General features: G+C 35.9%; 1 protein-coding gene across 1 annotated transcript; it reads right to left on the minus strand.

Moving 5' to 3' along the window:
• adamts9 (ADAM metallopeptidase with thrombospondin type 1 motif, 9) lies at positions 1 to 27,372 on the minus strand. The gene is made up of 28 exons (XM_026221417.1): positions 26,916 to 27,372; positions 25,877 to 26,262; positions 23,961 to 24,120; positions 22,360 to 22,652; positions 21,284 to 21,367; positions 21,007 to 21,131; positions 20,585 to 20,625; positions 20,326 to 20,431; positions 18,333 to 18,479; positions 17,946 to 18,087; positions 17,593 to 17,697; positions 16,490 to 16,635; positions 16,052 to 16,233; positions 15,145 to 15,281; positions 14,892 to 15,009; positions 14,604 to 14,699; positions 13,395 to 13,561; positions 13,117 to 13,246; positions 12,757 to 12,883; positions 10,950 to 11,160; positions 10,669 to 10,830; positions 10,360 to 10,521; positions 8,654 to 8,773; positions 5,767 to 5,874; positions 5,493 to 5,660; positions 4,341 to 4,601; positions 2,895 to 3,056; positions 1 to 1,700 (listed from the first exon to the last, which is right to left on the minus strand). The coding sequence occupies exons 1-28, from the start codon at positions 27,001 to 27,003 to the stop codon at positions 1,512 to 1,514; spliced, it is 4,323 nt and encodes a 1,440-aa protein (XP_026077202.1). The 5' UTR covers positions 27,004 to 27,372; the 3' UTR covers positions 1 to 1,511.

Below are 27,372 nucleotides of genomic sequence, written 5' to 3' on the forward strand. Positions count from 1 at the left end.
TGAATAACTTTGTGTTTAATTTGACCATCATCAATAGCAAGTTCAAACAAATATGGACAAACATATGGCAGCAGAAATAAATACAAATACATACAATTATATACAGAAATGTACATGCACAACTTCATTAATACTGCCATTTGATTTAAACCGCTTCATTTTCAGTCCAGGTACATTAACAGACCATGTCATGAAAGAGCACCATAGACACTATAGCACCACAGCATCTTTGGAAAGAAATAAAAAAAATTATAAATACAGTGCTGTGAAAAAGTAAGTACCCCCCATGAAAAGTAGTTTTTAGGAGAGATATTGGATTGCATTCCATCAGTGTTAATAGATTATTTATAATCTAATAAACCATACTTAGAATGGATATTTTATAATTATTTGTGCCATTTCTTGTGTTGGGAAATAACATCACTGTACGATTCTTTAAATAAATACTACTATATCCATGAGAGATTAGAGATCCAATTAAGCAGTGAATGGTTGTAAATACAAAGCAGATTGAAGACGTATGTCTTCATGGAGGATGAGGTAGACACAAGTAACTGGCCAACAAGTAAAAAAAAAAAAAAAAACTGGCCTTCCCTGGGTCTGAGGGAAATACAATGCAATACAAAATTTTACACATTATGTAAGAACATGGTTTATGTTTCTTAAGACACAAAACTGAAATAATACTGATGTTGTAAAAAAGTAGAAAAATATTACAATCACGGAACAAATCACCAGACATATAATGACACAAAACTACATCTGATTTTTGTTTATGTCACAACTTTCATATTTACTTAAAAATGTACTTCTGTAAGTTACCTTAAATATACAAAAATATAGCGACTATACACAGATTTTCACATAAAGTCTCCCTTGTACTGAAAAAGCACCATGATGAATTTGAAAAAGGTCAATGGCTAGCTGAGTTCATGTGAGGTATGGTTGAAAACAACAACAACAAAAAAACTTATTCATGAGAAATGAATTATGAAGAGCTATAAAAAAACACAGGGAGATAGTTTCAATATAATAAAGTAAACCACCTGTGGCCAGATGTTTCAGCTCTAGAGTGGAGCAAGTGTTGCTGCCCATGTTTCAAATACTATATACAACTGTACTGTGTTTTGAACACAAGCAACAACAGAGAGCGTCACAATGATTTGTATTTATCCAAAGTACAGCTGCGTCAGGCAAAAGAAACCTAACATAGAAAATTAAATAGGGAAAAAAATCTAACAAAACAGCATTTAAACAAACACATCAACCAAAGAGATGCTCACTTTTTCAGTCAGGAAATAAAACTCTAAAACAATATTTAACTGCATGTTTGGTGGATCTTTAAGTGCAACCGAAACTCACCAATAAGCCGCAAAGGTTCAAACCAGTTATTTGCTTACTCAAAGATCAAACCATCATAGTTTCAGTTTGTTTTCTTCATGTCTTGAGTGTAAAGAAACACGTGGCATGTTGTGAGGATGAGAGCATATGAAGGGAGAAAGTTAAAATAGTTACGAGGGTACCGAGCTCCATTGTTCTGTGCTCCAGTAAGGGTTAATAGAGCAGGGCTGAGTATTGCACTGTTCTCGGTCGGGTGGTTTGTCAAGAATTTCACAGCTTAGATCGTTTAAGCGCGCCCCGTTGGGCCGCTGACAAGCGACCAACCGGGTCTTTATCCCTCCTCCGCAGGATTTTGAACACTAGGGAGGCAAGAACAGAGTATGGGTGAGAGAAAGGAAAGAGTGGACGTCTTGTTTAATTAACAGATATAATTTTTCTGTAGTACATCTTTTAAAGACAGTTTGGATCCCAAATATAATGTCAAAATGACAGTTTTCCAGTGTAAGGACATTTCTAAAGCTTCGTTCAAATAGACAAAATAAGATGTCTTGACCTATCAAACCTTTTATATGTTTTTTTTTCTGAATTGCAAACAAATTTTATATTGACCTTAATGCAAGAAATCTACAAATCAGATACAAAACACATTTGAATGAGTTTGTAAATCTGATTAAAAATGTAAAAGTGTGATTAAAATGGAAATTGTGTAATGTGACCAAAACCTTCTTACTTAGTCTTACTTAGATACTGGATAGCATCTACATGCATACACCAATTCAAACTTTAGGGTAGATATTTTTTCTTTATTTTATACGTACATTTCAAAATGTAATTTATATCTGTGATGGCATTGATAAATTATTCCAGTCTTCAATCTCACATGATCCTTTGTAATCATTCTAATATGCTAATTTGTTGCTCATATATATATATATATATATATATATATATATATATATATATATATATATATATATTTTTTATATATAGAATAGAAAATTCAAAAGAACATGTTTGGGTAGGATTTTACAATAAGGTTCCACTAGTTAATATTAGTTGATGCATCAACTAACATGAACGAACAATGAACAGTACATTTTTTACAAGTATTGATTAATCTTTGTTAATGGTAGTTAATGAGAATACAGTTGTTAGTTCATGTTAATTCACAGTGTGTTAACTAATGTTAACAAGCACAACTTTTGATTTTAATAATGCATTGTAGAATAATAAATGCTGTAGAACTATTGTTCATTCTTAGTTCATGTTAACTAAAGTAGTTTACTAATGTTAACTAATGAACCTTATTGTAAAGTGTTACCCATATTTGAATTAGAAATCTTTGATATGATATTGTGATATTATGAATGAATTTTCTGTCACTTTTAAACATTTTAATGTGTCCTTTCCAAATATAATATAAAAATATAAATTTCTATTAATTTCTTGAAACAAATCTTACTGACCTCAAACTTTTCAGCAGTAGTATGCATATATTTTTAAATGCAATAAAACAAATTCAATTTAATTCAATTCAATTCAGAGCATCTTACCTCACCCCAGCTGCCATAGAACCACTGAGGGCAGGGGCCGGACTCACAGGAGCGCTGCTCTATGGGTTGAGTGATTTCATCACAGCTGTTGGCAGGGTAGCCATTCTCATCCTGACACACCACCACACGCCTCTGGAATCCTCCAGCACAGGTACTTGAACACTGAGAGATGTGAAAGATGAACAGAAGCTACATAATGAGAGAAGGGCCACACACACACACCTCCCACATAATCACAAACACTAGCCAGCACATTCTCAATGGACCAATTTCACATCCCATTAGCCTTGACAGAAAATATACGTCAATACATAAACACCGACCAACACTGACAACTTTGATGGGAAAGATTATGACTGGGAATCAAGCAGCATGTTTTTTTTTTGAAATGCTGAAGCTGAATGACATTTTGTTTCATGCACTCATGATTTAACTATTATGGCAAAAGAAATAATGTTTTAGATGTGTTATGAACAGTCATCATTAAATGTTATGAGAGAAACACAGAACGGCAAAAACAATACATAAACAATAATTAAAAGTGAATTTATGTTGTTTTGAATTCACTACCATATAAATTACTGTTCAAAGGTTTGTGGTCGGTTTATTAAATGTTTTTGAAATGAATCTCTTATGCTCACTAAGGCTGCATACATTTAATCCGAAACATCGAAAAAATATTTTTATTTATTATTATTATTAAAAGATTATTGTGAAATATTATTAAAATGTAAAAAAATATATATTTTTAATTATTTTTTAATACATTTAAACATTTTATTTATTCCTGTGATGCAGAGCTGAATTTTCAGCAGCCGTTATTCCAGTGTTCAGTGCAGTGTTAATTTAGGTGAGGGATCATTTTTATCATATTGTTCGTCAACAACATTTTTTCACAGACGAAAATGAGACTATAAGAAAATAAAATGACTGCCCTGCATGCAACAGTTGAGGCTCTCTACACTGGACGCATCAAAGTGACCACTGCAAATCATTTGTGTCAGTACATCATAAATAGAACGAGGCATCAGTTTACTTTAAGGGATTTGTTGTCGCACCGCACTGCATCAAGTTTGGACATTTTAGAGAAATGCTTAATAAATGCATTACCTTGTAACTAAACCAGATGGATGGATGATTACTATTGGATCATAAAATTTTAAATATATCATGAATAAAATCCTTAATATGTGGAAACGGAATCATTCAATTCCTCATGACTACCATCATTTGGAAGGATGCAAATTATATATAGCTATAAAGGAAGCACTTTTCAAAAGGTCTACAGTTACCTACTTTAAGACAAAAAGGAAGAGCTTCCCAACTGTTGCACAACATTTAGCTGTTCTTTGAATTCTAGAGACTATTTAAACTGATATCATAAAAGGAAACAGCAGGATTTATCAGAAAGAGTTTTGGAGTAAATCCAACTTCTGAGGTACTTACCGCCCCCCATGGTCCAGTCCTCCATTGATGAGCTCTGTTACGGTCAGTTTGTCCAGTGGGAACCGTTTTTTTCCGAGAATCAGGATTAGGTAAAAAGCCGCCGTGGTCGCTGGAGCGAGACGGACACTGGGGCATGGCACACTCCTGCTCTGTTGCTGGTTGATCATCTGGGTCACACTCACTCATATCCACAACTTGATCGCTGATGTTCATGCACACTGCTTGCCGTGTAGTTGTACCCTGACCACAGGATACAGAGCACTGTAAATACAAATAAATACTGTAAATACACACACCAAATACATAATTATACAGAAACACACTGAACAATAACACCATATATTAAGAGGATAACCTACCACACTTAATTTGAGCCTTAAAATGACTGCCAAGCTATGTATTGGCAGAATTTGTATTTTGATATGAACTATTACTTAAATTGAAAAAGAAAGAAAAATAGTCCCCTTAGTTTAGCTTTCTTGACTTTTTCATTTATATCAGATATCGGAAAGTCTCAATTTAAAAGCTTAAGGCAGGAGGACATTGGCTAAAGCAATCCAGTTACTCTATAGTCATTTATTTTCTTCCTGTATAAATGTGACCAGTATGCACACCGAACCCCATCTGCACACAAAATTAACTCTCATCAGTTTCCAATTACAACAGTAACCAGCTCTGAACACCAGAATGATCAAGGTCAGTCTATGACAGACTATAGAACAGCTGTGAATGAAAATACAAATACTTCCAGTCTTGAAAGAATGTTGGCTAACCCCATGGAATGATAAAATTGCAAATATTTACTGAATAAATAGAGTGGGGTCCAAAAAAAAACATTTTAGCATTTTGAAATATGCATACATTTATGCATATATAAATAAATAAGAATATTTCATATTATGCACTATTTCTATGTAGCTAAATAGGTGACAAAATGTGACGCTGACTATAGGAATTCTCTGTATAAAAGGTCAGATTTCCTGCTTCCTTTGAAATACAAAAACAATTTTAAATTATGCTAGATAAAATGATCATCAGGTTAATTTTTCAACTCTAAACTAACATTTTAATAATCGAAAAGTTAGGCAAATAATAAAATTTAAAAAATAATCAGAACATTACATTCAAATAAAAAAGGTAAATTTTATTTACCGCAGTCCATTCCAGCACCTTCCACTGTCCGCATGCCACCATGGAGCAAATCTCACTAGCAGGAGGTTTTGGAAGATGGGAGCAGGCTGATTCCTCTGCTACTCCACCCTGCTGGTCACGGCAACTCACGTAACGCATCCGCTTGCCCTTCCCACAGGTGGCACTGCACTGTTGTAAAGAGCAACTATTTTAGGATATCTAAAGAACCCGCTACAGCGTCTAGCATAATAAGTACTACTAATAATTCATATACATCACATTATCAAGAATGTACCTGTGTCCAAGATCCAAAGCGCCACTGTGTTTTATGACCAGGATGTGATATCACTTTGGTCTCTGGGGCAACAGGATGAGTGACAGGGCACTGTGAGAGTTCACAGTCCTATGAAAGGGAGAAAGTGGGGAAGAACAATCAATTTTTTAATAATGGAGATCCCTGACTCTATAGGGCTGGAGCTAGTGTGCTTGATTTATTCTCGACTGGATGTAATCACTTGTTCTGGGTCAGTGTGTCTTATGGCAAATAGAGGATTTAAAACCAGGGGCCCTCCTGCTTTCTTGTTTGGAGGAAGCAAACAAACTACCTCCACTTAACCCCCTCGGTTTCTGCCTTCACCAATCATTTTACATATCTCTCTGAAATACCTGACTCTTGACTGGCCAATCACAACATTCTGTGGTCAAATAGTTTTGTATAAAGACTGTATAGCATAATTAACTATTTTCCTACATAACAACAATTTACTCATAGGCGTTATTCATGGGTGGGATGGTTGGGACATGTCCCCACCACTTTTTGCCAAAGTCGATTCTGTTCCCACCACTTGAATGTGTAGAAGGCTTATAATGCAAAGTAAATGCATCTACAGTTTGAATCCATCTCCAGTCCTTCTTCATAATTTAATTCATTCATGTAACACAAAATATATTTGTGCCAGCTTGTCACATACATATCAGCATGTATAAACAGTAAATGGCGTAATTATCTCTGAACACACTCTTTTACTGTGTGATAGCAATGAAGTAAACCTATATTTGCACGTTTAAATTAAATATACCATTAAGTTAAGCACTCAAATTGCATGATAGAATTATCGAGAAGTTAAATCAGAAGTAAAAAATCACCCGTTTAGAACAGAGATAGTACTGTATTACAGGAGTCATATGTTGTGATATACATTTTTCCTTTCTCTTTAGAGTGTTACAAGCTCTTGGTGCATAACGAAGATCTGTAAAGTTGCAAAGACTCTCGAGTCTAAAATCCAAAGAGATATTCTTTATAAAAGTTAAGAGTCAACCACACCCCCCGAAACGTCTCGTTCAAACACGGCCCTATATGTCACTGTGTGGGAAAATTTGGATAACGCCGCCCAAGTTTTCACACAAAAAAAGTGTTCCCGCTTGTTGTGGAGTAGCTGTGTGTTTCCTTGTGAAAGCAAAACTACTCTGTTTGGCCTTCCAAGAGAAGACACAACCAGAAATTCAGTGGTTAAGTTGTATTTACAACACTTTTCTAGAACAATTCAACCCAAATATACAGATGTGTGCAGTGCATTTTATGGAGAAAAAGATATGTCTGTGATTGGTTACATTACTCAGGACAAAACACAAATGCACACTGATCATTTACTAAATCTGTTTTGCCAATATATTATTATTACTAAAGCGCTTGGAAATTATATTTATTTTTGCAATAATTGTAGTAATTTGTAGATATATATTATATATACTGATGGTGAGAATAAAGGGCTCTTTCTTTTATCTCTTAACAACCATGTGAAAATGAAGCTCTATAAAAACAATGCCTTAGGATAGTTCATAAAATACTCTGTAAAACACAGCATGCTGCCACTCCAGCTCTGCAGCACCATTACACGGGGGGAGAGGGAATGGGGTAAATGTAATTTTGCAGGTATGTGCAGATTGTTAAGTAAATAAAATTAAGATCCAGATTACTACAAATGAACTTAAATAACTATTAAATATAAATCTGTAGTGGAACTATTTAGACATATAAGTTATAACCATAACAGCTCAACCTGAAAAAAAAAAAAAACACATGCAAACAAGCAAGTTAAAGGTACACACACATACATGTTTCCCACACTGTTTGACCAAAGTATTTCTTTAATCTTTCCAGTTGTCAATGATTAAATTATTAAAAATACTGTACTTATATATATATATAGAGAGAGAGAGAGAGAGAGAGAGAGAGAGAGAGAAAAGGAGAGAGAGAAAAGGAGAGAGAGAAAAATAATTCAGATTCAGATAAATCAATAATTATTAAATAGATTTGTGTACCTATTTGGCTAATTCATTGAAGTAAACTGATTCAAAACACTGATTCAACCACAAAAATTACTTCACTAAAGAAATTTGTGAAGTTGTACCAATTGCCATGACGTGTGTGTGTGTGTGTGTGTGTGTGTGTGTGTGTGTGTTTCTTCCTTCAATCAAGGCCTTATTGAGTGAAGGTCATACATATGCTGTTTGGGAAACTTCCTTCCTGCCTTTCAGGCTATACCTGCACGCACATTCTTTTCTATTTTCCAGTTTCTCATTCCAGGATGGTGTTAAAATAATTAGTAAAATGATACTCGTGCATACCTAAGAGACAACTAAGTAAATAACAATGTATAAAATGCAAACAAAACATTCAGTTCACCCCTAAAAGAAAATTGTGTAATCATTTATTCCCCTTAAGTTGTTTCAAAACTTTAACAATTGCTAGTAGTCACTAACTTCCATAGTATGGAAAAAATTGAAGTATGGAAGTCAATGGCTACTGTTGTATGGTCCAAAATGTCTTTAAAATGTTTAAAACTTTCATTTTTGGGAGGACTATCCCATTAATGTATCACAAATCATGTCTATTTCATGGCAAAACAGTGTTTGCAGTAAAGGAAAACACATAATCTGCTAAGGTTTCTTAATTGTGTTGTGGTTTAGTTAATAAAAGCAACTTTTAACCCCCACACTGGCTTCTCGCTCTTTCATATCATTAAGCATACAGCAAACTCAACCAGGAAGACTGATTCAGCCCTTTATAGTTTTCAGTCTTTAATTATGTAAAACGAACATATTTCTTAGTTCACAATCAATGCTGAGAAACAGAGAAATTATTAGGAGTCAGTATGAATGTTAGAGATCAATGCTCCTACCTGAGTGTGGGTTGGACGTGTTGCTGCATTACATTCAGAGTCATCCATGAAAGAGCCGTTTGAGCCAACCACACACTTCACAGCTCTCATCTGATAGCCCGGGCCGCATGTGGTGGTACACTACACACACAAATAAAGAGGGAGGTCAGTTAGGGCCAGTATCCCATTTAGTGGTACATAGTAATGCCTATGATTTACCAAAGAGAATAAGATGTTCACCATTTGCCTGTTGGCATCAGATCAGCACTGCTGTGATAAGCACCCACATGGGCAACCTGGGACGTGGGCCATTAATTTGTCCACCTTTCTTCTTTTTTTGTAATCTCATCGCTGACTTGACTGCAACAAGGTCAAGCACGTGTGGCGGCACTTGCAGCTAGATTGCATATGCTTCAGTAAAGCACCTCAAACATGTATTTATCATGATTGCTTAATCTATGCAAGAGTTATGACTAATCTCTGTCATACTTTAGGATTTAAAGATAATTTGCCCATACAAATGTTACAAATTGTGTGATTCCCCTCTAGGAGATCTCTGGAAACAAACAATTTGCATTTCTAAAGACAGCCATAAACTGCTCAAGTGGATAGAAAACAGATGATCCATGAATGGATGATATTCACGTGCTGTATGCAATCATTTAAGTAAAATTTTACAACAAAAAAAGATTTTACGCCACATTCTGCTGAACTGTATGATTGGCAATAGCCTACAAATAGCCTTTCTGTTCATCTAAGAATCTTGAAAGAAAACAAACAATAACAACCAATCTCGACAACATATTTACGCAACTGTTTTTAACGTTAATAATAATCATCATAATCATAAATGTTTTTAAGCACAAATTTAGTATATAAGAAGGAATTCTAAAAGATCATGTGACACTGAAGTCTGCCGTTATGCTGCTGAAAATTCAGAGTTGCCATTATAAAACAAAAGGTATTTTTTAAATATATTAAAATAGAAAACAGATGTAAAACTTCTTGAGTATTCAACATGGTTATCATTTAAGTCTTATCTCCTTTGCAAAGGCAGTACAAGATATAAAAAAATGCACATTCACAACAGATGTTTTAAAGCAGCAGAGTCTATTGCACCATTGAATGTTGATTACTGATTTTCATGCACAGCTGACAAAAAACAAACAAAAAACACCAGATGAGTGCTGATTGCCAACAAAAAGCTTTAAATTTGCTCTGCTGGCATTTTATTAAAGTACATGCAGCACAGCATCTTTAATTCAGAGTCCTATTAAGTCGGCTGCCTAAAGAGAAGCAAATCTTTCAATCAACAAAAGTAGGACCTCTGTGAACAATATTTAAAACATTTTTCTCCGAGATGCTTCAGAATTTCATGGCCTTGAATTTTGAAAAGCAAATGAAACACATTTTTAAACCTTTCAAGGATCCACAGACCTTATAAAACAGCATAGTTGTTTGTTTTCCATGTGTTACACACCGGCACAGAAATACCAAATTCTGTTCTTTGTCTGGTCCCTAACCTTGTAAAATTGTTGTGGTTGCTTACCACCCACACTGCAGCTGTAATAATCTGTATACAATATCTACGACTGCACTGACTCCTGGAAATTATATTGCATTTAATTTCCATTTCACAGGCATAAGCATCAAATATACTTCATGTAATAGCTGACACCCCAAAACAATGTTTTATTCACAGCAATGAAATAAACAGTTTCTCTCACCTGTCCCCAGGGTCCCACCTGCCAGGATGCACATTCTTGCTGCTGGCAGGCCTGTACCGGCTCTGGTTTGGATGAGTCACAGAAACGGTCATCCAAACGCTCTTCTCCAAACTGACACCAAGTCTGACGGTGCTTATAGCCCTTGCCACATGTCACTAAACACTACAAAACGAATTCCAAATTAGCATTAGGATAAGTCGCGGTGGACGACTACATTTTTTACTTTGAAGGTTTAAGCATAGTCTGCATAAATCCAGATTAAATTGGATGCTGCCCATATTTTTAAGGGATGCATTGGTCAGTGATTACCTCAGACCAGTCTCCAGTTTTCCATTGAGGACACAGGAAGTCATTACAAGGCTGGACTATGAGCTTTTCTTGTTGGTTGCACTTGCTTTCGTCATCAGTTTCTGCTGACTTTCCACAAACTGCACTCCTACGGCGTGTTCCTCCTCCACAGCTCCTGGAGCACTAGATAACCAAGAAAAACATTCTGGTGGTAAGTTATATGTCAAAAATATACAGTTCACATTTTTACCAGCAATATGTTCAACAAGAGCTGATTTGAGACCAATGAGTTTTTTTTGCACCTCGGACCAGAGGGAGTACTCCCATCCACGAGGGTTGCACTCTCCATGGCACACCTCCTTGTCTTCAGGCTTGCGCTGGCCGCTGCAATACCAGTCGTCAACCTTCTGGGTTTTCCCATCTAACCTGCTCTGTTTGATGCAGTAAATGTACAAAGTACGGAAACCCAGGCCACATACGGCTGAACACTCGCTTTTGCGAACAACCTGCCACCTGTAAATTGAAGAAATGTAACACAATGTTGCTTTTATATTAATAGATACAAACAAACTATCATTCAACATTTTGGTTAAGGCTGTTTAATGTTTTGCTCACCAAGGCTGCATTTATTTGATTAAAAAAACAGTAAAACCAAAATATTAATACTATTTAAAACAACTGTTCTATTTTTATTTATTTTAAAGTGTTAGTTCAGCCAAAAATGAAAATTATGTTATTAATGACTCACCCTCATGTCGTTCCAAACCCGTAAGAGAACTGAGAAAATCGCCTTTTTGTTTTTATATATTTACAGTAGGAAATTTACAAAATTTCTTCATAGAACATGATCTTTACTTAATATCCTAATGATAATATCCTAATAATATCCTTTACTTATCCTAATAATTTATTATTGATAAATGTGTTGTGCTTTTGCTGAATAAAAGTAACAACAGTGAACTTTGCTAGCAAAATTAGCAAATTGTCAAAAATGAGTTATTTTATTATTACATTCTCCATTAAGAGACATTCAAAATGATGTATGATTTGTTGCAATCGGACGAAAACGAATGTGCTACGCCCGTTTAATGTCGATAGAGTCAGCAAAGTCAAGTTAAAGTTTTCTGAAGGTACCAAAGCAATATCAGATGTTTTTCCCCAACAGGGTTTTTCCAAACATCCACTTAAAACATAAATTTTATGTTTGCGTAAACACTTAAATACTGTAATTCCGTGTATATGTGTATATTCATCGGGATCGCGGGCAGTCGGAAGCGCCTTTATGCGCGATCTTCAGATGACAATCAGCGTGAGAAACAAGCGGAGAAAAGGAAAATTTACAAATAAAGGTAATTAAACATCTACACTTATTATTTGGAGCACTGGGATTGCTAGACGAGAGCTTAATGAACAGATTTTTTGTGAAAACCTCAAATCGATTAAAATCTATATATTTTTTTTTTTTCTGCCTGTAGCTCAAAATTAGCCAGTGCGCATTCCAACAAATTTTGCCAGCACGGGTCACAATTTCCTTCAGACACACATACACACACACACACACTCTCTCTCTCTCACTAACTCCAAACTTTTTAACGTTAGTGTAGGGCTGCGCGATTATGACAAAATTATAATTGTCAATTATTCAATATTTAAATCGATATTTATATCGATATTTAAATCGACAGATGTTATAAACCCATTGTTTGATGCAATTGAATGCTGCATTCTTTTATGAAAATAAACAAGCTGAAAACAGTCTAACTGAAAAACTTTTTGTGCTTTTCTATAGTATTAAGTATACAATCGGATTTGTTTCTTCTTTGAATTATAAAAAAGTTAAAATTTGATTAGAATTAAAACTAAAATTAAAACAATAGGAAAAAATCCCTAAGATAACATGTAGAATGAAAAAAATCCATCTTAAGCAGACAGAATAACATAAGTGGACTTTAAATGATTAATTGGAGCTCTGAACGATTCCGTAATTGTGGTATCCATACATTTTTATTGCGATTAGAAATTTGATTAATTGTGCAGCCCTACGTTAGTGTATAATTTGGTTAAACAAGACACTAAAAGTTTATAAAACTAGTCAATGTGGACATGTACCTGAGTTCACAGTCTGTGTTGCATGGCTCAGAGATCACAGCTGGTTTGGGAGAGCCATTGCACCGCTGATCAGACACAACCACTCGATCCGACTCACGACTGCACGTGATCTTCCTCTTGCGCTCTCCTGATGCACATAACATACAGCACAAGACATACACAAGTTCAAACACATGTTTGTGATCTAGACAAAGGAAGAAAAAAGAAAGTTCCTCATTGTATTCTCCAAATTTCCAAGAAACACCAAACTGGATGACCCCGTCAGCATTAAAACGTCTGGTTCAAGTTTACCAAATTCTAAACTGACATTTCTGGCAACTGTTTCACAAAAAAAATATTTGTTGCTGCTTTCACACCCACCTTGGCACAAAAGACTGCAATCCTGCCATGGGCCGAACGCATCCCAGAAAAACTGCTGAGGTTTGTCCTCTATAGGAATATTGTAGGAATACCTGACGTCAGGGTTGAAGAGGCTACCTACGGATAGCACCTAGTTGGAAAAGATCACATATAGACCAAAAGAGTGATGTTACAAAGAGTTCCAAAATGATTGACACGTTCTTTAAATATGAAGTTGCAATATTCCACAATGTAAGACAACATAAAAGTTCAAATTGAATTCACTGAAGCCATATTACCTGGATAATAATCTCCTCCTCTATGCGGTCAGTGCAGTTGATTCTCTCAACAACATGGTCAGAGCCACTGTATTCAATAACAGCATTCCCTACTCTGACTTCCCTTTTAAACATACTGACTACAAAATCTCCATTGAGTAAGTATTCTCCACGGCCGTTGGACAAGGCTGCAAAACAAAAATGAAACAACATGCATGCTTTATATATGTTCAAGCACAAAAAGTTAATATGTATTCAGGCATGTGACAGGATCACAACAAGACCTGCATGACCTAAGGAATAAAACATTTTCATATACAGTCAGATTAGGCTAATCGGGGTAAAGAAATCCAGTTTTCTGTGAAAAGGCCACGTCTTGCTCTGCTGAAGTCAGTATGCTTCAAATATGCACACTAATGTGATCATGTAGTTACTTTTCTCGCTGCTTCACATATTACACCGGCCAACCCTTGTTCCTCATACATAAACACACACATATGAGCCAAATAAACATAGGCATGCAAAGATATCAATAAACACACAAGCACAGCTCCATAATCTGCTGAAAGCAGCACATATGGCCACAGGTTTGTAGAGAAGCATTAACACAAAAACGTCTATGAAAACTTTTGCCAAAGCCTCTTGAAAAGCTTAAGTTAAATCTTGACATTGGTTAATTTATAGCACATCAAAGCAAATACATAAGATTCATTTTATATTAGGATTGTTCATGAATTCAAAATCAGATGTTTTTCAGAAATTATTAACATTTATTTTCAAAAGTAGGATATTTAATTATATACAAATTTGTCAATTTTTGCCAACATCTAATGTTTAATTAAAGCAAATCTTTAAATAATTAAACTTATACATTTTTTAAATGCAATTTTATCTTAAAATCAAACATTAAAATGACCATCCATTTTCATACTTTACATTATGATGTTGTTCAAAGCAATTGTCGCATTTAGTATTTTATAGAAATATAGGTTTTTAAGTTTTATTTTTTAAGTAAACAAAATATTATATAGTTTAAATATAACATGAAAATAATTTTCGACATCCGTATTGGCCACAATTATCAGTGCATCTCTAATATTTATTATTACATTGTCAAGTTTTATTTAAATCCTCTGAACCACCATTGAACTAAAACTGAAAAAAACTAGACAAAAAAAAAAACAATCATATGCTTTTGTATTTAACGTCTAATATAATTTGTTGCCTTACCGAGGTAGTTATCGTCCTCTGGTTTCCCTGAATAGCTGTGTTGTCTCACATCTATGTTTCTAGCACCGCTGGGAATTCGTACCACAACATTGTAACCTAGAAAAAAGCAGAAATCAATAAAATGCTCTTCCAAAATGATTAACATACAGTAAATATTATTGTTCTTTTAGTCTGTAATTGGGTTGAACTGCGTGGACCTGAAGAATAAAGCTACTCTGAGTTACTTTGATTAACATGAAAAAAAAAACTGATCTGAACCTCACTAAACTTTTGACTTGTGTCACCTACCATAATGCACTATGTTGAATGTTCCTGCCACAGTCTTGCAAGATGAGTTATCTCCACCACACACTCCACACTTATCTCTCCTGGCCTTGGAGTTCAACACGTGGTCACATCCTGCTTGCTATAGAAACAGGATGTGGAATTAATTCAAAGGACCCTTCAACAGGATTACACAGGACTATCTCTTTAAATTCTGCAGGAAATTAATTGATTTGAGGTGCATTTTCACACCATACATACACACAAAAGCACCCACCCTGCACAGGCCTTGCACACAGATATCGTTGGTGTCAGGTCCACACTGCGTGCCATCAATAACTCTGTCCCTGAGTTGGTAGTAAGCTGTATTGCCTGCCACACGACAGAACAGCTTACAGCGATCCTTCATCAGAACTACAGCACACAGAGCCATGAGAAAGAGTTAGTACAGTGTGACTTCAGACTTACTGTATTTAGGACATTGATAGTATGTTTCTCATCAAAGCTATTGTACTACACTATTCCCTAGGTAATTAAAATGTAATTGGGTTTGGTAATTAACATTTTTTTTAAAGTATGGAACCTTTGAAATTATTGTCTCCACCATGTTTCAAATAATGAGGGAACTCTGGGGAATTTTTTTTTTATATGGGTTAATACATGCTGAAAGCAATTATATATTGGTTTAACAATCAGTTAGAACTTAAACAATTAAGAAACTTATTCTATAGGGACATCCTCAACAAACATTGAGGGCATATGAGCAGAAATTACTGGAAAACATCAAGTGAGAAATCTGCATGCAAATCTATTTATTTATTAATACAGTATTTAATAATATTTAGAATTATCGTTTATTGTTATATTTTCATTTTAGTTTTTTTATATATATTTCTAATGATAATTTTTTTCAGTGTAACACATATGGAAGATATATGGAAGAAAAGCAGAAGCAACAGACATTGGTCATATTTTCGGAGTTTAACACACATGGTCACTTGATCTTTTATTGTTTGAAAAAGACCTGTTATTTTTTTTCAAAACCTAGTATTTTGTTTTCCATAGAATAAGGTCATAATGGTTTGGACCAACATGACGGTGAGAAATTAATGACAAAAAGTTCATTTTTGAGTGAACTCTCCCTTGAATTTGTGCCATTTGCAATCATTGGACTAAAACCTTACTTCCACTATACTTTGGCACCCAGCGGACATTTGGAGGTAGACCATTGATGTTGAAGTGTCGCCCATCAAAGTTGGCACACTGTTCCTCCCTGAAGTCTTTCTTTTGCTTGGAACATGGCTCAGAGTTGCAGGAACGGAATTTCATTCTGCGTCCAACACAATACTTCCCCCCACTTCTGGGCCTAAATGTCATAAATACACATAAACAGAGCACATAGTCATATTGAGAAAAAATTAATATAAATGCCAACTATAAATGCTTTCTTAGAAATTTAAATTTCCTGCTGTTTACTCATGTGTATTAGGTATACATTCTCTGTTGAAGAATATTCTTCTTGAGGATGGCTGTGATGCTATCATTTTTCCAGGAACATTAAGAAACCTGGTGCTAATTCACAGTCCAGTGAGGATGCAAGACTACAAAGAGCTGCAGCTTACACGGGTCGGTTGCAATCACGCACAGCGATCTTGATTCCCCCTCCGCAGGTCCTTGAGCATGTGCCAAAGGGACTCCAGACACCCCAGGCACCATCTAATTGAACAGATTCATGCTCTTTATGGATGCACAGGCCATGTTTACAGTGCTGCAAACGAGAAGCAAACACAGAAAAGATGAGATCATTGCAGAATCAGTCAATGCAGCCTGTTTGTTATAAAGTCCACCGACTAGAATGACAAAGGAATGATATTAATACACAGACAACATGAAAATTCAAAGTGTGTTTTGTTTCACTCAAAACCCTTGTCAAGCATCTCTTTGTTTTGGGAGTTAAAAACAGCTTGCCAAAGTGAACTTTCAAGGAAAAGTTTACTCCACTTGGTAAACGCCTTCCACCTGCACATGGGTCAAGTTGGGGGATGCAAAGCTTAAATGTAAAACAATTTCAACCAATGATTACGAGACAATCCACATATCATGGCTGGTCCCAGTGTGAAAATCAAAACAAGCTGCAAGAGATCTAGATACATCAAGCTGCATGATTCCACACTGAAAGGATTTATGATTTTCAAAGAAAAACAATGCATGGCAGCAATTCAATGCTGAGATACCTGGCAACCATGTAAAATTGCCCTTTTGTGATGTCATCTGCAATGCTTTTCATATGGAGGTCATGAGACTGACATTCACTATAACTACCACTATGTAAATCTGACTTGAGATAACAATCTGGGAAACATTGTAAAACAGAGAAAGCATCAATTAGTGAGGACGAGTGTCAGAGTGCACGTGATTTGGTCGCTATTTGGAGGAAAAATGTGTTTGAAGATGCACTGATGAATCTGCTTTTCATCTGCTTTGCAACTGCAAAAAATATCTGTTGGACCTACACACAAATCACATATTGTACAGCCATCTCAAGCGACCAGCCAAGTGTATTATTTCTTCATAATAGAAAATGTTACGTAAATCTTTTTTTAAAGAGACAGTTCACCCCAAAACCTCACTCATGTCATTTAACACAGAAGATATTTTGGAGTTTGTTGTGGTCTAAACAACATTTTTCTCATTATTTTCCAATTTGATATACTGAAGTGCTTGCCTTTCCTGGAGAACACTCGGTCCCATCGGCCCATGGCATGTGTTGGGTCCGACAGCCACGCTGAACTCCTTCTGGACTGGTGCACCACAACCTCCTGCACTGTGTCTGCACACCATCCAAACACTTACTGTTAGCTTAACAACTCTTAAACACTCACACACAGCATTTGCACTGATGCCTGATTTTTTTCTGCACATGTAGCATGCTTTGAATGTCACTTTGATATTACTAACAAGCTCTATTACAGACTCTCTTCGTGTTTTTTTTTTATGAATAATGTTAAACAGCAGATAATACACAGTAGAGGACGTCTATGTCAGTATGTTGTGCAACTCCCTGAGGGATCTTCTCACCATATATGGGCACACCTGTGTCCCAGGCCCAAATATCAGCTCACATTGTTTATTGACACTGTATATCTGTCCAGGCAGCTGCTTGGACAAACTGTATGGCCTAGAAACTGGCTCATCGAGCAAGCACTCACCATACCCTGTGCTAATGAGAAATGATAAACAAATGAGTTGAAGAAAAACAAAACAAACTAGACACAAACAACAGAAATGTTCTTAGTGAGTGACTGAAGACAAAAAAAGAGCAAAAAAATGAATCTGTTCCATTTGCTACTGATGACATTGTTTCCATTTCAATTGAGTATGTTTAGAAGAAAGCAAATTAATGTTGACACTGGACATGTGGAGTGCAAAACAGAGAGTTCAAGCCAACATCACAGGTTTACATACTCGAGAAACTCTGTGATGTATTTCCGGCTACATTTGGACCACATCCATGGATTGGTGTAATAGTTGAGCGTAGGGGCCATCACATGTTGCTGGTTCTTCACTCCATCCTCCTTGCATTTGTTACTGTCATCGTGAGGCATGTTGAACCTGAGAGCATAATTGAAAACACACACACACACACACACACACACACAGGACAAGATGATGAGCAGGTTCAGGACACATGTACTCTGAAACTGATCCACACAATAGCTGTAAGACTGACCAGTCTTCTACTTCAAAATTTCATGATTAATTCAATGTTTCTTTGCAATTCTTTGTAACTGAATTTTCCTAGCAATCTCTGAATGAAAAAAAATAATAATAATTTTTTCAATGTATTTTCTGTCAAGCTGGTCAATTTTTCTTACATATATATAAAAAAAGTGTGTATAAATAAATAAATACACATACACATACACAAAAACATACACAACTCTATATGTATCATTATTTGCACAATAAATATTTAACATTTACATAATAATTGCCCAGCTATATATATATATATATATAGCTGGGCAATTATTATGTAAATTTTTTTATATTTAATGTATGAGTGTTTTAACATCAGCTATATATATATATATATATATATATATATATATATATATATATATATATATAGCTGATGTTAAAACACTCAGGACTATAAATAAAAAGTAAACAAATTAAACTAAAATCAATGCTACAATTACATTTTAAGCTTTGCAGCATTATGATGTACAGCATGAGGAATGGATTTTCATTTCGGGATTAGAACAGATAACAAATTACTTTACTGTACATAATGGCTAAGGTAACCTAAATGTAAAAATAGGGGAAGTGAGTCTGTGCAATGAAATATCCCAAACCATAAAGGAACAATATTTATTCATTATTTTAGTAAATATTTAATAAGAACAGTGTAAAATATGTGCTCATTTTAGTTCAGTAACATTTTTTTCATTTGTCATCAATAAATAGTTTTATTTATATCAGCATTAATAGACCATATGCCACCCTGCTCTCAAGATATTGCTTGCAATACTGGCAATATTAAAAATCTCATAACAGTCGGCCATTAGTAAGGAAAGTAATAATCCCATGAGCAGATTCTGTGACGGCCGTAGCGGAGAGATGTGGTACCCGCCGCATAGCATTGAACAGCACCAGGACTAAATCCCACTCAAGCGCACGACACTGATGCCAACGGATAAGAGTGGAATTCAAAAAGGGAGTTCATTTAAAGGCATTTAAAGGTCATTTTCATATGACTGTACATGCTAAATTTAGGTGTAGATGCATTTGCCACAACATGTTAGCCTTCTAATAAAGATTTTCGGCAAGCTATGACTAAAATAGGTACAGAGAGACACTGACAGAATGTTTGTTTTAATATACTTGACCATCATGAGATCAGTGTATATGCCATGACATAATTTATTTAGATAATTTACCTCCAAGAGTCTATTAAGCTAAAAAGTTATTTCTGCAGTGATGAACAAGACCTTGAGAAGTTGCATATCAGACACAGACACACTGTTATCGAGCTGTACAAAAGGCAAAGGCATCTTCCCAAAATATACCAAAATAAAAGAAACACATCTAAGGAAAAACTGTAGTAGAGAGGCCTGAGAAACTTGTGGACCTTGAAGAAGTGGAGTTTTTTAAAAGCAGTACTTAAAAAATATAGAACACAACAGTGCATAAATGATTTACAAAGACAATTTAGTTCTGGGTATAATAAAAGCACCTCTCAAGCCAATGTCAATGTGACAAGAGCATTTGAGGATAATTCGGGAGACGTTACAGCCCAAAAAGTATTTGGACACTTAGGTCACATTTAAAACTTAAAAATGCATGACTGTCATTGTGCTAGATAACAAAAACTGAACTCCATTGGCATTCATTTCAAAGGAGGAAAGTACACACACATTTACAAAGAGAAACATTTCATAAAAACAGTACTCACACATGGCCAAGCTCATGAGCAATGGTGAACGCAGTACTGAGTCCATTATCCTCATTAATACTGCAACTTCTGTAGGGATCACAAACTGTACCCAGCTCAGCAAGACCTGAGCATGAGAGAACACAGTGGTTATGGGCAAAACTAAAGGAAAAATATTATTCATAGCTGTTGTTGTCATTCTCATCACTGCCATCAAAATCATTCTCATTGTCAACATAAGTGCAATCATAATCACCATTTTCAAACAAAGATGATTTACCTAAAGTGTCACACTTGTCCCGTGCTCGACAGATGTCCTGCCTAAAAACGAAAAAAGGATAAGGCGTCACAAATTCAGATACACTTTTATCTTGCATTTGTGTCTTTGCTGCGCACTGGTTTCTTCTTTCTGCACTCATAGCCTTGAAAAGAATGACCCAAGTAATTGTACCACCAAAAATAATCACTTCGTTACTCAAATCAATTATATTAAACAGATTTTTGCCAGTTTCAATGTTCACACCAAGTATGCCGTTTCTGTGTTGCCACATGAATGGCACTGACACCACACTGTGGAGAGAAGCCACAAAACATCACACAACTAGACTTATTGTATGTTCTGTATTCTACAACAGCTGTGAGCAATAAGACTAGGTAAAGAAATATGCAAACTCTAAAGCATCCCATAAAAATGGTTTTTACCTTGTGATTAGAATGGCGGTGTCATGATGTGAGTGATGGCTGTCATCCGGATGGTTCTGACTCTGCTGCCATATGCAGAAGTTTTTCAAACTGACTTGTGCATTGAAAGAGATAGTGGGACCATCCTGTAGAAGAACAGAGACAGACGAGAACATTCGATTACATTTAGACACATGGAAATAATTAAGGCTTGACTGTAATAATCTGCTTAAGTACACTTTAAAAGAGCTCGTAATGCAACCATTAATTACCACACTTCCTCAAACAGAACTCTTACCAGCTCATTCTTTATGATGACCAGCTTCACAATAACAATGTTAATCAGGTTTCCAATGCTGGGATCCTTATAGATGGAGGAAACCTAAGTGAGAGAACACAGACAATTGGAATTCACTGTCAAAGCTTCAAATGACTTTACAACAGGGTTATCAAACTATCAGCCTCAGAGTTTCAGCAGTTATTATATTACAACTGTTCAAAACTGTTTGAGGTCAGTAAGATTGTAAGAAATTGGACTTTTATTCTGCAAGGATGCATTAAATTGATCAAAAGTGACAATGATGGTAAATGATCATCATAATAATGCTGAAAAAATCAGCTTTGCCATTACAGAAATGTTAATTTTTTAAATATATACAGTATTAAAATTGTTGTTTTAAATTGAAATAATATTTTACATTATTACAGTTTTTACTGTATTTTGATCAAATATGCAGACTTGCTGAGCATAAGAGACTTCATATATGTGTACTGTATATAACCGTTGGAGAACATCACGTAACTTGTAGGATCCTGTAATATCAGTTTGAGACCCTTGCTTTATAAGATGACATTTTGTGTCTTCACTTGCATTCATCTTGATGTAACTAAAGAGACACCACTGAAAACATATTTCTCACTCAAAATGTGAAAGTACTTAGTAGGGTGGGGTTTTTTTACATTCGCTGACTTGATTTTTAGATTTCTGAATTTCAATACACACAGACCTCGTTTAACATGTGACATTAACTTCAGCTGTTGAAAAAAAAAAAATGTTTCTTGGCCATTGAGAACTAGCTTGTGCTGCCAGATCCTGCTGAGAATGCAGTCTTTGCCAAGATCAAAATATAGGTCATCTAACCTCCCTGTGTGTTCCAACCAAAAAAGCATCTAAAGCATGCGGTCCATGCAACATACCTGGTTTTATTTGTTTTATATTCACATTCATCAAGTCTGTCAGACACATTAACCTCATGCCAATGATCTGTCCCATAAGAGAATAGTAAGTGCAAGTGTCTATCTCCCCATGAGACCCAAAGCAACAGACACAAACCCATCAACCCAGGAGACTATTGTTAACTGGGCAGAACTTACGATGGACATCAGTGTAAGAATGTAGTGCTGGAGGTTGCTTCCATGATGTTCCACCATCTTACTGTCTGCCACAACCATGACTTCAACAAAACGGGGGTAGGAGAGGAAACGCTTTGATCTCCGGTGTGGCTCCGAGTCACTGCTTTCATTAGTGGAGTTGTGCTTGTTTTCTGAAGGGAAGGCTGCAGAGAAGAGTCTGGAATTAAGAGTCTCCAGGTTGGACAACAAGCTTGAGGGTGACTTTCTCTTCAGTCTGTTCCTGTTCCTGTGTCTGTGGTGTGGCTCTTTATGTCCTGCATTGAAGGAAGAAAACAATGCATGTTAAGAAATATAAAGAAGTGATAATGCATCCAAGCCTCCTTGTTCATCATGATCTATATTAGATGATAATATGGATTTTAGACAGGTGAGTCATTTTTAACAAATAAATGCAGCCTTGATGAGCATAAGAGAATTACTCTCAAACATTAAACATAAACTTTTGAATGCTAATGTATGGCACGGAATTACAGTTTTATTGTAAGCCTGGCAACCTGCCAAAATAGTAAAAGTTGCATAATGACTTCTCATCTATGGACAGTGAAATCTTAGGTCACAATAGATGTTTATAGAGCTTCATTATGATTACTACTTAAATGTAATAGCTGGACAGTCTTAATTTCCCTAAGCTTAAAATAGCACAAAAATGAAACACAACCCAGTGCTTATACTCAACGTCAAACAATGGGTAATTAATTTTACACAAAAATCACATTGCAAGAAGTGTGTGCTGGGAATAAAAATCCTATTCCACTAGACAAGAAGAAAGCCACAATGGAGCTTTCAATAAAACTCTTGCCATCTAAAAAAAGTTCTTCTCCCAGTAATTTTGGGGGCCAAACATTTCCTTAACATAACACAATATCAATTGGGTATTTCAAAAAAACAAAGCTGTTGTTGCTTGCTATTTACTGTATACAAGTCACGTGCATTGTTTCTGTAACAATGAATTTACAAACATTTTAAACTGGCATTACTTTACTACAGTGCTACTGACCACGTGGCTTTCATGGTATTGGGCCTCTTGAGTTTTCTCATTTTCAGGCCACAGGAAGTGCAAGAGTCAACAGGATTTTGTGGCAGCAAACTAAGATTGGAATGATACCAAGAACTTCCAAAATGATTTTTCCTGTTCCACTGACTTCTACTCAATGACATTTAAAAATAGAAAAGTGAAGGATGCATTGTGAATATGCACTATGAGTATTTGAACGTCTATGATAGCATGTCAGTTTCCGTTTCTAGAGGCGCTGTGCTGTGCATATATTCATAATCATATTTAGATTTACAGAATTACAACTGGTCACCTTAAATATACAATTACATATACAATTTGCATAACTATACAAAAACAATATGGCAATTTTACACTTCTAATCTTGAATAGATTGAGTACAATGCACTGGGAGGCAGTGAATTCACTGCATTGCCAGTACAATATCAAACGATGGAGTTCCGTTGTTGTGAATATAACAGTCATTGGTTTACTTTAATGTTTAAAATCAAATCTAATCTTAATCTTTCCCATTCCAAAGATAAGAGTTAGGTGTCTTGCTACTTACCTGAAGTTTCACATGTAGTCGAATCATCTACAGTCTTTTTTGAGGCATCTTTTCTGTACACAACATGAGGTTTGAGGTGTTCTTCTTCATAATGTTGACCATTGTAGCTATGAAGGGGTTCTACAAAAAACTCCCCTTCTGGTGACCTGAAAGTGCCAAGCTAAAACAAATAACAACAATGTTTAAATTGGTCCATGGCCAGTGAAGTCTATAGACACATTCTGTGGGTGGCTGTAAATTGTCCATACAACTTTTTACTTGGCTACAAATCCTAAATGGGCGATTGAGTGATAAAGTAAACCTATATTGCATGCATATAAGTGCACTGGCCTCTGGGGGGTAATGAATGCAGAATGTTACTGATAACTATCAGAACATTCAGCTACATTTATGAAGCATAAAGATTATTTAATTTCCTAAAAGCCAGTGAGAAGCACTTTGGTAAATCCTCTACTTATCTTCAAGAAGAAACATATTGAACAGGTTGGAGGCTGGTTGTTATATTACAGAAAACAGATTTTAGACAAATAATTTGCATACACCTGAGTATGAAGGGATACAAACTGGCCATCACAAACTAGCCTGACTATTTTACCAAACTTTGCCTGAGATTCTGAATAAGAAAACATGTGCAGAAAATGTAATGTTAAAAATGGCATATGACCATAATCTCCAGGTTACACACCCTCTATGCTAATTGCGGTGGCACAGCGTTATCTAGGTAGGTAATCCAGACTTCATACTGTAGGTTCAAACCATGAAAGAAGCAACAAATGAATCATGTTATGTCAGAATTTGAGTAGTTTCTTCAATTTGTAGGTTTAATTGGAATAAAGGGTAAACATTACATTTTCTCTTTGAGGTTTTGTTAAATGACCTGGATATTTTAAACCAATATTATCAGATGCCATGGTGCCTGAGGACAATCAAGAGCAAACTTGGCTGCAAACATCAAATTTATTGAAAAGACAGGTAACTAGGGACACACATCCTCCATAGTTCAATACATTCAATGAAAGCCTACCACTGTCATGATAGCACATTTAAAAAGAATGGACTTCTAATGCCTTGTGACAATATTATTTTTTGAAATAAATATGACATTCAATAAACACATAATTTGAAAGCATATCATTATAGCAGATGTTTTACCTGTAGCATTGCTTTTGGAGGGCTCCTGATAGTGTGAAATTGACTTTTCCCTGTCTGAAAGCTATGAAAAGTTTGTGTTCCATTTCAGTTTAATTAAGCAAGCTAAAACACTTTCAGATGAAAGATATACCTAAATAGATTTTTTTTAAGTGTAAGTTAAAGGTTCTTAACTGAATCATGCATGCAACAAACTGTATTGGGAAACAAGAAATTGTTTGGGGGGAAACGCGTTTTAATGTTTAAGACTTGCCATTACCTGGATGTCAAGGACCACGTGAATCGGGTTGGAACAAACGATTCGAGAGAAAAAAAGTTCCCATTAGTTCCATTGACTAATTTTGATGAGTGAAAGCAGTGTATGTGAGTAACGGGGTTCTATGGCGCGAACTCGCGTTCACATCAACAGACATCCGAGTCCCATATCGTATCTGAGTCCCATATATGGACTGACATTGACGTCAGCACACAGTGGTGCTGCTTATGCTACTGATGAGTGTGCGTCACCTAGATCATTTACAGAGCGTAATTGTGTATAGTCGATTGGTCGTTGACTTAATATGTTGAGAACGAATATACCTTCTAAGTGATCTGCCTCAAAATTGGTGCGCATATATCCGACTACTAACTCGCGCTAAACTTCTCTTTATGTGTACTAGTGTCTGAAGTGCAACATTTGCAAAGTTTCCGAAAGCTTACTGCGACCTGTATCGCATAAATTATGATTAAGATAAGTATTGTTAACAATAAACATGTATTAAACTCACCAAACCGGAGCAGAGGCTGATGACTGCAGTGTGCTCCTGCCCAGCGTTCACATGTCCTTTATAAAAACAGTGCTGATACTCCGTGTCCTCCTCCTCCTCCCCCTCTTCTGAATTATCACCTTCACTGCATGCTCCGAGTATCGTGACAGTGTAAACTGGCGCAATAAATCCCGACTCGAGTGTAAGATTAAGGGAATAGTCCTGCCCAAAGGCAGATATTTGATAATAGACGTGCGGAGAGGTCCAGTGATGGGAGATGTTGCCGGTAACTGGCTCGGTACTCCGTTTTGTCCTCTTGAAATGCACGCCCGTTGGCAGTGTGTCACCGGCTTCATTCACTCTGGCCGGAGTTACAATCTCATATGTGCCAAACTGCTGCAGTTTCACTGTGAACGAAAACAGAGATTGAATAGTAAAATTCAGTAACAATACTATTTTATCAATATTTTTGTAACTATTTTTCAGACAAATTGTCCTCTAATTGATCGAATATTGGACTGCGCTTCTTTGTAACGTAGCCTAACAGGATTGACAGTTTACATTTTAATTTGACATTACAATATAGTGAAACTACACTTAATACAAAGGCAACGATGTCGATAATTCTTTAAAAACCTGCGTTTCTTTAGTTATCAATGACTATGGTAACAGGGTTGACACCGTAAGATCGTTCCCTACTTAAAAACATAAAACATGATGAAAAAGAGAACACTTAAACCTGTCCTTGAAGAGTTTTTGAAGGAAAAAAAAACTTTTTGAAGAAAATTTTTTTTACTTAAAATAGAAAAATATAATGGTAACAGGGTTGATGAATAACCTAGGAACACAATTTAAGTTTCTTTAACAATTCATAATGTCAGCCTACACTTACATAAAATTAGCTACCATCTCCAAGACTCCACGAAATTAATCAGGTGTCAAGTGAGTTAGCTTATTATTACTCGAAGAGTCTTCATAGAGCGCGTGTTGCGCGTGAAAATTCATTCATTCTTGCACAGAGTTGAATGAGAGAGTAAAAGATCACCATAAGAGCCCATACCTTTCTCTGATCTTAGCGGTCTCCCTGCTGAAGCTAGTGCATTCATAGAATCAAAGAGCAATACTAAAAAACTGAAGAACAAAAACATGATTGTCCACGAAGAAAAAAAAAAGATGAATGAATGAATGCAAGCAAGCTCGAATTCAGTATTCCACTATCCCTGAAAGCAGCGCTCAGCCGGGATTTCTGCCGCACGGTTGCCACATCCAAAGCGTTCCTTCTCTACTTAACAGAAGTGACTTCCATGTCGCTAACAAGAGCTCGATCGGAGCTCTTGGTTTGCATGCATGATACCAGAAAGGGGGTCGATGCAGCTGTGGTGGTCTCCAGTTTGCTGATTACTTAGTCGAGACTTGGGCGTACTCTTAAGAGACACCCCTCTCTCAGAAAGCCACTCCTGCCATATGTGTCGCTAATGTAGCGCACAGACTTAACTCAATTTTAAAATCACTGAACA

Source organism: Carassius auratus, chromosome 36 (genome assembly GCF_003368295.1).
Source record: "Carassius auratus strain Wakin chromosome 36, ASM336829v1, whole genome shotgun sequence".
Lineage (NCBI taxonomy): Eukaryota > Metazoa > Chordata > Actinopteri > Cypriniformes > Cyprinidae > Carassius > Carassius auratus.

What these genes read in the sequence shown, in the direction of transcription:
- adamts9 (XM_026221417.1), bottom strand. Translation starts at nt 27,003, where the DNA reads ATGTTTTTGTTCTTCAGTTTTTTAGTATTGCTCTTTGATTCTATGAAT. An exon ending in ATTCAACATAGTGCATTATG is followed by an intron (nt 14,700 to 14,891) that starts GTAGGTGACACA and finishes GCTTTTTTCTAG; the next exon opens with GTTACAATGTTGTGGTACGA. An exon ending in AGTACTCCCTCTGGTCCGAG is followed by an intron (nt 10,831 to 10,949) that starts GTGCAAAAAAAA and finishes TTGGTTATCTAG; the next exon opens with TGCTCCAGGAGCTGTGGAGG.